The sequence below is a fragment of the Protomyctophum parallelum genome, assembly GCF_964188405.1.
Source record: "Protomyctophum parallelum genome assembly, chromosome: 23".
Lineage (NCBI taxonomy): Eukaryota > Metazoa > Chordata > Actinopteri > Myctophiformes > Myctophidae > Protomyctophum > Protomyctophum parallelum.
This window is the reverse complement of record NC_139715.1, coordinates 31,079,033-31,092,056: the sequence shown is the minus strand read 5'-3', so window position 1 is coordinate 31,092,056 and position 13,024 is coordinate 31,079,033. Positions and strand designations below refer to the sequence as shown.

The following is a 13,024-nucleotide window of genomic DNA, read 5'->3' as shown; positions in this document are numbered from 1 at the left end:
AACTACTTCCCTCTGGTAGACGGTACAAAGTACCAAGAGCTAACCGTAACATTTTTAAAAATTCTTTCATACCAAATGCCATTAAGGCACTAAATGATACAATGTCTCGCTAGATTAGTTTTCTTTTCCAATGTATCTGCCACTGTTGTCCTGCACTTTTTGCCATGAAAAATAATTGTGTTAAGTGTTGTTGCTGTTGTTGTAACTGTTTGTTTTTTACTGTTTGAGACCGAAGACGAATTTCCACACGTGGACAATAAATGAAACTAACTAACTAACTAACTAACAAACCTAAAAACTCCTAAAAAATCTTCCTTGTACAATATACATAAATGTTGGCGGTGTGAGTTGAACGTGTATAGTTTCATTATATAGATATTGCACTGTTAGGTTCATAGCTTACATATATGATTCTTGATGATTATATTTATGTATTTGATGTATTGCCATGTTTTTGTTCTTGCTTATACTGTAAATCACTCTGGATTAACCCCATTTTGGGCGGGAACCCCTTTTGGTGTTTTAAGCATTATGTTATAATTTAGCTATTGAAAAATAGCAGATCTACAAGCTCATAGCGCGCCACCGAGTGGCGTGCTACGAGCTTGTAGGTCTGCTATTTTTGAAAAGTCGTGAAAATGTGAAGATGTGGAAATCTTTGAATATATATTACAGAGTGAACGTTTTTAACTAAAATATTTGCTTCTGGGGGGGGGGGTCCCTGGAACTACATATTTTCAGATGGGGGTCCGTGGCCCAATGGAGATAATTCTGGGGGTCCTTGACATGAAAAAGGTTGAGCACCACTGACATAGAAACATGGGTTTTTCAGAAAACTATTATTTTTAATCGACCTCAGTCCAAAATGGGTTAAGAGCGTCTGCTAAATGCCTACAATTTTAGCATTTAGCAGACGCTATTTAGAGTGCTACGTCTACATAAAATGCTACTTGAGTTATCCTGAGTTGAGCCTGTAAGGTCGTCGGGGCTAGAGGGCTAAGATGGAGTCTGAAGAGAGAGGTGGCTTTTCAGACCACTTCAAACTCAATATCCACTACTGCTGAATAATGGCAGCCTTGAGACCTTTCATATTCCACCCGGTCTCAAATAATATGAAAACTCTCTCTCTCTCTCTCTCTCTCCATTCTTCACCGTGGTCGTTTTACCCCCGACATGGGGAACTTGAAGTGACCATGTGACGAGAACTACACTTAACCCATTCTGACCTGAGATCAGATCCTAAAATGTCTTCTACATCCTGACAGTTTTCTGAAAAAGCTATGTTTCTATGTCAGTCGTTCTTCGATTTTTCAAAAATAGCAGACCTACAAGCTCGTATCGCGCCACTCGGTGGCGCGCTATGAGCTTGTAGATCTGCTATTTTTCAATAGCTAAAGCATAACGTAATGCTATAACACCAAAAGGGGTTCACGCATAAAATGGGTTAACACCCCATTACAGTCTCTCTTCAGTGTCCCTTTGCTGCTTCAGTCAATATCTCTCTCTCTCTCTCTCTCTCTCTCTCTCTCTCTCTCTCTCTCTCTCTCTCTCTCTCTCTCTCTCCAGCCTTATCTGTCCTTGCACGTCCGTCTTCCTCCCTCTGCCCCTCTTCTCCTGATTGACTGACAGCCCCCCCCCCCCCCCCCTTATCGTCTGTCAGGCTCCATTTTCCACGTCTCATATTAACGGCATGGCGTCAGACTCAGATCTCAGTGGCAGGTCTGTCTGTCTGTGTCTGTCTGTCTGTCTGTCTGTGTCTGTCTGTGTCTGTCTGTCTGTGTCTGTCTGTCTGTCTGTCTGTGTCTGTCTGTGTCTGTCTGTCTGTGTCTGTCTGTCTGTCTGTCTGTGTCTGTCTGTGTCTGTCTGTCTGTCTGTCTGTCTGTGTCTGTCTGTCTGTCTGTCTGGGTCTGTCTGTCTGTCTGTGTCTGTCTGTCTGTCTGTCTGTGTCTGTCTGTGTCTGTCTGTCTGTCTGTCTGTCTGTCTGTCTGTCTGTCTGTCTGTCTGTCTGTCTGTCTGTCTGTCTGTCTGTCTGTCTGTCTGTCTGTCTGTCTGTCTGTCTGCCTGCCTGCCTGTCTGTCTGTCTGTCTGTCTGTCTGTCTGTCTGCCTGCCTGCCTGTCTGCCTGCCTGCCTGTCTGCCTGTCTGTCTGTCTGTCTGTCTGTCTGTCTGCCTGCCTGTCTGTCTGTGTCTGTATGTCTGTCTGTCTGTCTGTCTGTCTGTCTGTCTGTCTGTCTGTCTGTCTGTCTGTCTGTCTGTCTGTCTGTCTGTCTGTCTGTCTGTCTGCCTGCCTGTCTGTCTGTGTCTGTATGTCTGTCTGTCTGTCTGTCTGTCTGTCTGTCTGTCTGTCTGTCTGTCTGTCTGTCTGTCTGTCTGTCTGTCTGTCTGTCTGTCTGTCTGTCTGTCTGTCTGTCTGTCTGTCTGTCTGTCTGTCTGTCTGTCTGTCTGTCTGTCTGCCTGTCTGCCTGTCTGCCTGTCTGTCTGTCTGTCTGTCGGGCGGCACCGTCTCGAGCATAACGCAGAACATATCCTTTTGGGAGATAATTTTGTCGTATCATCGATTGGCATCGTAATAAAAAATGGTGAAAAGAACAAAACGTCTTGTGTGTGTGTGTGTGTGTGTGTGTGTGTGTGTGTAGCTGATTATTCTGCCGTTTAAGCTCGGGAAGAAGTCATAAAGTTAGATTGATGTATGGCGTCACCACCAAGGTTCTCAAAAAAACCACAGTATGTTCAAAACTCAGCTATGCAGCTAAACGTAAGGACTAAATGATTGTTGTAACTGTACCTGTAGGAGCAGGTCTGAAGCAGGCTTCACCCTCTGCTGAAACAGAAGGCCCATGGTCCTGTTCTACTGTAGTTACTGTACCTGTAGGAGCAGGTCTGAAGCAGGCTTCACCCTCTGCTGAAACAGAAGGCCCATGGTCCTGTTCTACTGTAGTAACTGTACCTGTAGGAGCAGGTCTGAAGCAGGCTTCACCCTCTGCTGAAACAGAAGGCCCATGGTCCTGTTCTACTGTAGTAACTGTACCTGTAGGAGCAGGTCTGAAGCAGGCTTCACCCTCTGCTGAAACAGAAGGCCCATGGTCCTGTTCTGCTGCTCCAGGTCAAACACACGGGTCCGCAGCTTCAGACACTCCTCCCTCAGATCCTGAAACACACGAAGGAACGAAGCGACAATAAATAAATATCTCATGACTCAAACGTTTATTCACACGATGTTTAGGTATTTGTTATCGTTCTGTGTTGTTGCTGCTGTACTGTACGTTCCACATAACAGACGACTAGTTTGAAGAAAGAAATCACAGATTTGAGGCTTTAAATCTTTGCTATAATCACATTTCTGAGACCGTCTATGGAAGATCCTTTGGAAGATTCCTGTTCTGTTCTTTAACTGTATAGAAGTGTCCATCTGTACGTCCCTAAATGTTTTGATGAATTGAACAGGGTGGACCCTCTTGTAAATAAGTGTAATGCTTAATTGGGTCGTCCACTCACAGTTAACAGTCTTTGTATCGAGTTTGTGCTTGAGATGTACTGTAATTCTGCAAACTGTTAATAAATATTTCAATCAATCAATCAATCAGATGCTTCTAAAAACATGTATTCTAGTTTGATCAGTTCAAATAATAAATACAAGTAATAATCTCAAAATAAATCAACCTAATCTTGACGCATTGTTTCGGTGCACGACATGCTTCCATAGAAGACATGTCGATCAGTCAAATATGGAAATATATCAAACATATCGGAGCAAACTGCAAACACGATTGAATGTGTAAAAAACTCTACAGCTGATGACGGATAATCTAATGACTTCATAAGAGTTCACATGTGGTCGCTGGGGTGATAATTACCGTATTGTGCCGAATATAAAGACAACTCTGATTATAACGACAACCCTTTTTCACAAAGACTCATTTGTGGAAAAAGAACATTGAATGTCAAATAGTCTAGTCTCCGACCCCGTTTTTTTTCTTTTTTGAGTGGTGCAACCACTCCAAGGAACAGAAATGTCCTTGTCCGCCTATGTGCTAATGAGCACGAGTATGACTATTAGTACCAGTAGGGGCGCTGTTGTGCCAGAAAGAGAGATAGTGCTGTACTGTTGCCTGCTAATTGAATTTGAAATCTTTGAAGGGGGAATTCTCTAATTTGGGATTTCTGGTTCAACAAGTTTCAAATGGTCATATCTTCTTCATTTCCCCCCCAATTTCAATGAGCCATACATCATATGAAAGGTTACAGTGCAGTGCAGTTTCATAATATGTAAATATTGGCCCCCTTGTATATCAATTAAACCACTGTCCCCGGTCACATATTTCCATTGGAAAAACAACGTAGTCTATATATTCAGCACAACAGGGTACATTTATTTAGCATTTAGTAATACATTCTAACCGCTGTAGTGACTCAGAGGATACATTCTAACCGCTGTAGTGACTCAGAGGATACATTCTAACCGCTGCAGTGACTCAGAGGATACATTCTAACCGCTGCAGTGACTCAGAGGATACATTCTAACCGCTGCAGTGACTCAGAGGATACATTCTAACCGCTGCAGTGACTCAGAGGATACATTCTAACCGCTGTAGTGACTCAGAGGATACATTCTAACCGCTGCAGTGACTCAGAGGATACATTCTAACCACTGCAGTGACTCAGAGGATACATTCTAACTGCTGCAGTGACTCAGAGGATACATTCTAACCACTGCAGTGACTCAGAGGATACATTCTAACCGCTGTAGTGACTCAGAGGATACATTCTAACCACTGCAGTGACTCAGAGGATACATTCTAACCGCTGTAGTGACTCAGAGGATACATTCTAACTGCTGTAGTGACTCAGAGGATACATTCTAACCGCTGCAGTGACTCAGAGGATACATTCTAACCGCTGCAGTGACTCAGAGGATACATTCTAACCGCTGCAGTGACTCAGAGGATACATTCTAACCACTGCAGTGACTCAGAGGATACATTCTAACCGCTGTAGTGACTCAGAGGATACATTCTAACCGCTGCAGTGACTCAGAGGATACATTCTAACCGCTGCAGTGACTCAGAGGATACATTCTAACCGCTGCAGTGACTCAGAGGATACATTCTAACCGCTGCAGTGACTCAGAGGATACATTCTAACCGCTGTAGTGACTCAGAGGTTTAGTAACACATTCTAACCGCTGCAGTGACTCAGAGGATACATTCTAACCGCTGCAGTGACTCAGAGGATACATTCTAACCGCTGCAGTGACTCAGAGGATACATTCTAACCGCTGCAGTGACTCAGAGGATACATTCTAACCGCTGCAGTGACTCAGAGGATACATTCTAACCACTGCAGTGACTCAGAGGATACATTCTAACCGCTGCAGTGACTCAGAGGATACATTCTAACCGCTGCAGTGACTCAGAGGATACATTCTAACCGCTGCAGTGACTCAGAGGATACATTCTAACCGCTGCAGTGACTCAGAGGATACATTCTAACCACTGCAGTGACTCAGAGGATACATTCTAACCGCTGCAGTGACTCAGAGGATACATTCTAACCGCTGTAGTGACTCAGAGGTTTAGTAACACATTCTAACCGCTGCAGTGACTCAGAGGATACATTCTAACCGCTGCAGTGACTCAGAGGATACATTCTAACCGCTGTAGTGACTCAGAGGATACATTCTAACCGCTGTAGTGACTCAGAGGATACATTCTAACCGCTGCAGTGACTCAGAGGATACATTCTAACCGCTGCAGTGACTCAGAGGATACATTCTAACCGCTGCAGTGACTCAGAGGATACATTCTAACCGCTGCAGTGACTCAGAGGATACATTCTAACCGCTGCAGTGACTCAGAGGATACATTCTAACCGCTGCAGTGACTCAGAGGATACATTCTAACCGCTGTAGTGACTCAGAGGATACATTCTAACCGCTGCAGTGACTCAGAGGATACATTCTAACCGCTGCAGTGACTCAGAGGATACATTCTAACCGCTGCAGTGACTCAGAGGATACATTCTAACCGCTGTAGTGACTCAGAGGATACATTCTAACCGCTGCAGTGACTCAGAGGATACATTCTAACCGCTGCAGTGACTCAGAGGATACATTCTAACCGCTGCAGTGACTCAGAGGATACATTCTAACCGCTGCAGTGACTCAGAGGATACATTCTAACCGCTGCAGTGACTCAGAGGATACATTCTAACCGCTGTAGTGACTCAGAGGATACATTCTAACCGCTGTAGTGACTCAGAGGATACATTCTAACCGCTGCAGTGACTCAGAGGATACATTCTAACCGCTGCAGTGACTCAGAGGATACATTCTAACCGCTGCAGTGACTCAGAGGATACATTCTAACCACTGCAGTGACTCAGAGGATACATTCTAACCGCTGTAGTGACTCAGAGGATACATTCTAACCGCTGTAGTGACTCAGAGGATACATTCTAACCGCTGCAGTGACTCAGAGGATACATTCTAACCGCTGCAGTGACTCAGAGGATACATTCTAACCGCTGCAGTGACTCAGAGGATACATTCTAACCGCTGCAGTGACTCAGAGGATAATTCTAACCGCTGCAGTGACTCAGAGGATACATTCTAACCGCTGCAGTGACTCAGAGGATACATTCTAACCGCTGCAGTGACTCAGAGGATACATTCTAACCGCTGCAGTGACTCAGAGGATACATTCTAACCGCTGTAGTGACTCAGAGGATACATTCTAACCGCTGCAGTGACTCAGAGGATACATTCTAACCGCTGCAGTGACTCAGAGGATACATTCTAACCGCTGCAGTGACTCAGAGGATACATTCTAACCGCTGCAGTGACTCAGAGGTTTGGAGCCGCGGCGAAAAGCGTTTCCGTGGAAACAGAAGACAAACCTTTTGGGTGAGAAGCGCCTGGACCACTTGATTGGCAACCTAGAGAGAGCGAGAGAGAGAGAGAGAGAGAGAGAGAGAGAGAGAGAGAGAGAGAGAGAGACAGAGAGAGAGACAGAGACAGAGAGAGAGAAAGACAGAGACAGAGAGACAGAGAGAGAAAGACAGAGAGACAGAGAGAGACAGAGAGAGAGAGAGAGAGAGAGAGAGAGAGACAGAGACAGAGAGAGAGAGAAAGACAGAGACAGAGACAGAGAGAGAGACAGAGACAGAGACAGAGAGAGAGACAGAGACAGAGACAGAGACAGAGAGAAAAAGAAAAAGGAAAAACAGTGAAATCATTATTTGAACACACGTGTGTGGGTGTATCCGAGAGACAGACAGAGACTAAATGTGTGTGTGCTGTGCATACATACATACATGTGTGTGTGCTGTGCATACATACATACATGTGTGTGTGCTGTGCATACATACATACATGTGTGTGTGCTGTGCATACATACATACATGTGTGTGTGCTGTGCATACATACATACATGTGTGTGTGCTGTGCATACATACATACATACATGTGTGTGTGCTGTGCATACATACATACATACATGTGTGTGTGCTGTGCATACATACATACATGTGTGTGTGTGCTGTGCATACATACATACATACATGTGTGTGTGTGCTGTGCATACATACATACATACATGTGTGTGTGTGCTGTGCATACATACATACATACATGTGTGTGTGCTGTGCATACATACATACATGTGTGTGTGTGCTGTGCATACATACATACATGTGTGTGTGTGCTGTGCATACATACATACATACATACATGTGTGTGTGCTGTGCATACATACATACATACATACATGTGTGTGTGCTGTGCATACATACATACATGTGTGTGTGTGCTGTGCATACATACATACATGTGTGTGTGCTGTGCATACATGCATGTGTGTGTGCTGTGCATACATACATACATGTGTGTGTGCTGTGCATACATACTGTACATGCTGACAGATGTTTGGGCGTGCTGTACATTTCAAAAGGCCAAAACAACCAGTATAAGTCCTAGCATCCCAATTTTGGACATATAGGCAAAACATTTAAAAAAAAACTTTTTTAATAAGTTAAGTTGATAAATATCAGATTGAAAATATAGTTTGAAAATAGATTGACTAAATAATAGCTTATAATAGTTAATAATTAGCTAATAATTTAGCTTTTAACCACTTTAACCATTATTTTATACTTAATTAAACTATTGAAAAACAGCAGGTATTGTAGGTCTGCTATTTTTGAAAAATCAACAAGAGATCCACTATAAGTCATTTTGCAATTAGTTGCATGCTGAAAATAGCCCGAAAACGTCGCGCTGCGACGCGTTGTGGGCTTGTAGATCTGCCATTTTCAGCAAATGTAAAAACAGTCATTAAGACGGCATCAAGGCCCACCAAAACACATTTGTTCGACTAAATCAACTGTAGATTTAGTTGACTAAAATGTTATGATATTTAGTTGACTAAAACTAGACTAACACTTAAACATTCCAGTTGACTAAAATGTGATTAAACTAAATGAAAACTATTTGAGAGACACTATGACTAAAACTAAAATCTAAATCTGCTGTCAAAAACAACACATGGGTGTATGCTGTATGCGGACAGGGGCCCTTTTTCCCCCTCACTGTATATGTTTCTTTTCCCTTTTTACCTCCTTTATGATGAATTCCTGTTCTGTTCTTTATCTATATGTGTATGTCTCTAAATGTGTTGATGAATTGAACATGGTGGACCCTCTTGTAAACAAGTGTAATGCTTAATTGGGGTCGTCCACTCACAGTTAACAGTCTTTGTATTGAGTTTGTGCGAAATGTACTGTAATTCTGCAAACTGTTAATACATATTTCAATCAATCAATCAATCAAAAAAACGTATATCGGGTCAGAGGCGTTGTGCCGGGGCCACTATAAAGTGTTGTTGTGCCTGCCCTGCCCCGCGGGCCTCGTCTGGGTCTGGGTCTCCTGGAGACTCACACCTCACAAGTGGAAAACGACTCACGAGGGGAAACCACAGCGTCCATCGACCGGCGGCTCCCATTACCGCCCCATTGATTGGCTCATTAACATGCGGCGGGCGCGGCAGGCGGGCGAGGACGCCACACTGGGGAGCTTCTTCTCCGAGGTGTCTATAGCCGTTATCGAACCGGCCGAGGAGACGCGGGAAATATGATGAAGTGGAGCAGTTATAGCAGCAGTGTTTAACCCATTTCGGGCGGGGGGGGGTTAGCATTACGCTATGCTTTATAGCTATTGAAAAATAGCAGATCTACAAGCTCATAGCGCGCCACCGAGTGGCGCGCTATGAGCTTGTAGGTCTGCTATTTTTTTTTTAAGAATCGAAGAACGACTGACATAGAAACATAGCTTTTTCAGGATGTAGAAGACAATTTTTTAGAATCTGATCTCAGGTCAGAACGGGTTAAATGGAAATGTTTTCCACTTCTGGGCCACACAACAACAAAGGGGGGGGGGGGGGGGGGGGGGGGGGGTGGTCGTTCTAACCTTGAGGACCCCATTCTACAAAATAATGTTCTTCTTAAATCATGGCAGTTTTCCCCCAGAAGCAAAAGATTTGAGTTAAAAAGCGTTTCACAGAAATAGCAGAGATTTATTTAACAAAGCTCATAGCAGCACACTGTACGAGCTTGTGTACTGTAGATGTGCTGTTTTTCCAAACAGCTGAAGTTTTAGAATAATAGTAAAATCGAAAAATAGTAAAAAACAAACAGCAAAGAAAAAGTTAAACACACAGCACAGCCGGTCTCATTTGAGAATAAGCGTTCCTTGGTCTCTCCTTCTGTTAGAAATATTGTTTTGTCTGCAGTCATTATCTGAGTGAGGCGGAGTGGACCTGCCTCGCGCTGGAGGCTGCTAGCCCATTCTGACCTGAGATCAGATTCTAAAAAAATGTCTCCTACATCCTGACAGTTTACCATTCTGACCTGAGATCAGATTAAAAAAATGTCTCCTACATCCTGACAGTTTTCATTCTGACCTGAGATCAGATTCTAAAAAATGTCTCCTACATCCTGACAGTTTTCATTCTGACCTGAGATCAGATTAAAAAAATGTCTTCTACATCCTGACAGTTTTCTGAAAAAAGCTACGTTTCTATGTCAGTCGTTCTTCGATTTCCCCAAAAAATAGCAGACCTACAAGCTCGTATGAGCTTGTAGATCTGCTATTTTTCAATAGCTATAAAGCATAGCATAATGCTATAACACCAAAAGGTGGTTCCGGGCCCAAAATGGGTTATAGGAGAGAGAGAGAGACGGCGTGTGGAGCCGTGGACCCCTGTCATCACAAACGGCATCATTAGTGAGCCTCGCCTTCAAGGAAAAGGCACTGACAGGATGAACCCACACATCCTCTCCATGCAGGGAGGAAGAGGAGGAGGAGGAGGAGGGTGTGGGTGGGGAGAAAAGTGCCGTGCACAAACGACGGTTCATACCGGGTCGCAGCGTAAGCTACTGAGCAGCACACCCGCTCTGGGGATGATTAAAATGTTTACTGTAAAGTCTGAAAATTTGATTTTTTTTTTTCCTTCAGCCGTTGTTGTTGCCGAGCAAAGGGAGGGAGGGAGGGAGGTGGTGGGAGAACGATTCTAGTGTCCAGCGTTCGTGTATTTTTTACAGCTTGTTGTGCGTGTAGATTTTTGCAGGTCATTAATTATAGTCTCTTGAGTAGTTTTCATTTAGTTTTAGTCACATTTTAGTCACCCGGAATGTTTTAGTGTTTAGTCTAGTTTTTGGTCGACTAAATGTACAGTTGATTTAGTCGAACAAAAGGTGTTTTGGCGGTGACTTGATGCCGTCGTAATGACTGACTTTGAGAATAGCCGATCTACGCAACGCGTTGTGAGCTTGTAGATCTGCTATTTTCAGCGTCCAACCAAGTGAAAAATGACTTATACTGGATCTCTTGTCCACTATAGTCCCTTCCTAACATTTTAGTCTAGTTTTTAGCTGTTGACGAAATCGTCAATATATTTAGTCTCATTGCGAACGCAGTGAGCCACTTACTATGACAGCAGGGGCTGAATGTCTGTGTGTGTGTGTGTCTGTGTGTCTGTGTGTGTGTCTGTCCCACTGTTACACCACCCGCCCGCCACCAGAGGGCGCAGCTGTAGCACACACACACACACACACAGGGCGCAGCTGTAGCGCACACACACACACACACACACACGCGCACACGCACACACGCACACACACACACACACACACACACACACACACACACACACACACACACACACACACACGCACACACAACCACACACACACAAGCTGCGTTCGCTTCACGCGTTTGCGCGTCTTACTTGTAGCTTTAGTGTCATAGCTATAGTTTTCATTTTGTTTCCATTTAGTTTTCATTTGTAGGCATGTAACGATATATCGTATATCGCGATATATCGATATTATATCGTGACGATATGTATCGATTTATTTAAAAAAAAAATCGAGGGGGGGGGGGGGGGGGGGGGCTAGTGTGTGATAATAAATGTCAGCTGTAATCATATTCCATCATATTCACATGATTTTGTAGAGAAATGAGACAGTAGAGGCCTGCAGAGGGGAGCTGTATATGTGTCTGTGACTGTGCCCAGGTGATGGTCGTTATTGATGCTCATTAATACATCAAGGAAGGCAATTATCTTTGCAATGTAGTTAAATAAAAATGGTGAAAAAAGCTTTGGGGGGGAAGAAGAATCATATAAAAAAAAAAAAAAGGTCATTATTTTGTCTGGAAAATCATTGTGTTGAAAATATGGTGAAAAATGGTATGGTGAAGCTCATATGGTGATACGTATGGTGAGTTGAGTGTATCGTTACATGCCTACTCGTTTGTGAAAAAAAGGTAGTCGATGAACATTTTCTCCGTCTTAGTTTTAGCCGACATAAACAGCCCTGGTGGTGATGAAGTGCATTCCATAAAGAAATAGCAGATCTACAAGCTCGTAGCGCGCCACTCGGTGGCGCGCTACGAGCTTGTAGGTCTGCTATTTTGGTGGTCCAAACTCACCTCGTCCAGACAGCGCTCGTACTGCTCCCTCTGACTGGCGTTCTCCGAGGCCAGCACACCGTTCTGCTCCTGTAGGTCACGCACACGCACGCACGCGCGCACACACACACACACACACACACACACACACACACACACACACACACACACGCACGCACGCACGCGCGCACACACACACACACACACACACACACACACACACACACACACGCACGCACACACACGCACGCACGCACGCACACGCACACGCACACGCACACGCACACGCACACGCACACACACACACACACACACACACACACACAGTGAGAATAGCAACAACCTTCACTCGCAGCTCGAGGTCCGATATAGTTGATACAACAACAACAGCAACGAACCGACCAACGGCCGGATCAGGAATAACCCGTTCTGACCTGAGATCAGATTCTAAAAATGTCTTCTACATCCTGACAGTTTTCCGTTCTGACCTGAGATCAGATTCTAAAAATGTCTTCTACATCCTGACAGTTTTCCATTCTGACCTGAGATCAGATTCTAAAAATGTCTTCTACATCCTGACAGTTTTCCGTTCTGACCTGAGATCAGATTCTAAAAATGTCTTCTACATCCTGACAGTTTTCCGTTCTGACCTGAGATCAGATTCTAAAAATGTCTTCTACATCCTGACAGTTTTCATTTTGACCTGAGATCAGATTCTAAAAATGTCTTCTACATCCTGACAGTTTTCCATTCTGACCTGAGATCAGATTCTAAAAATGTCTTCTACATCCTGACAGTTTTCTGAAAAAGCTATGTTTCTATGTCAGTCGTTCTTCGATTTTTCAAAAATAGCAGACCTACAAGCTCGTACCTACAGCTTGTAGATCTGCTATTTTTCAATAGCTAAAGCATAACATGATGCTAACACCAAAAGGGGTTCCCGCACGAAATGGAATAATGACCATGAAGCACGATGGAGGCAGGCCAGGGGGCCAGGGGGGGGATGGGGGGAGGGGGCCGGAGCTTCACAAAAGGTCATGTGTCAAAAGCGTTAGTTTCCCCG

The 13,024-nt window shown here is 44.1% G+C and overlaps 1 protein-coding gene across 1 annotated transcript in view; it reads right to left on the bottom strand.

The window, feature by feature from the left end:
- The window catches only part of LOC310854010 (nck-associated protein 5-like), a gene marked incomplete at both ends in the record, with an annotated part of 106,591 nt that overhangs the window by 52,613 nt on the left and 40,954 nt on the right, over window positions 1-13,024 (bottom strand). The window contains 3 exons of the mRNA XM_083758483.1: window positions 3,028-3,147; window positions 6,894-6,932; window positions 11,983-12,051. Coding sequence (XP_083614609.1) covers window positions 3,028-3,147; window positions 6,894-6,932; window positions 11,983-12,051 — 228 coding nt within the window. The remainder of the gene's footprint in view (window positions 1-3,027; window positions 3,148-6,893; window positions 6,933-11,982; window positions 12,052-13,024) is intronic.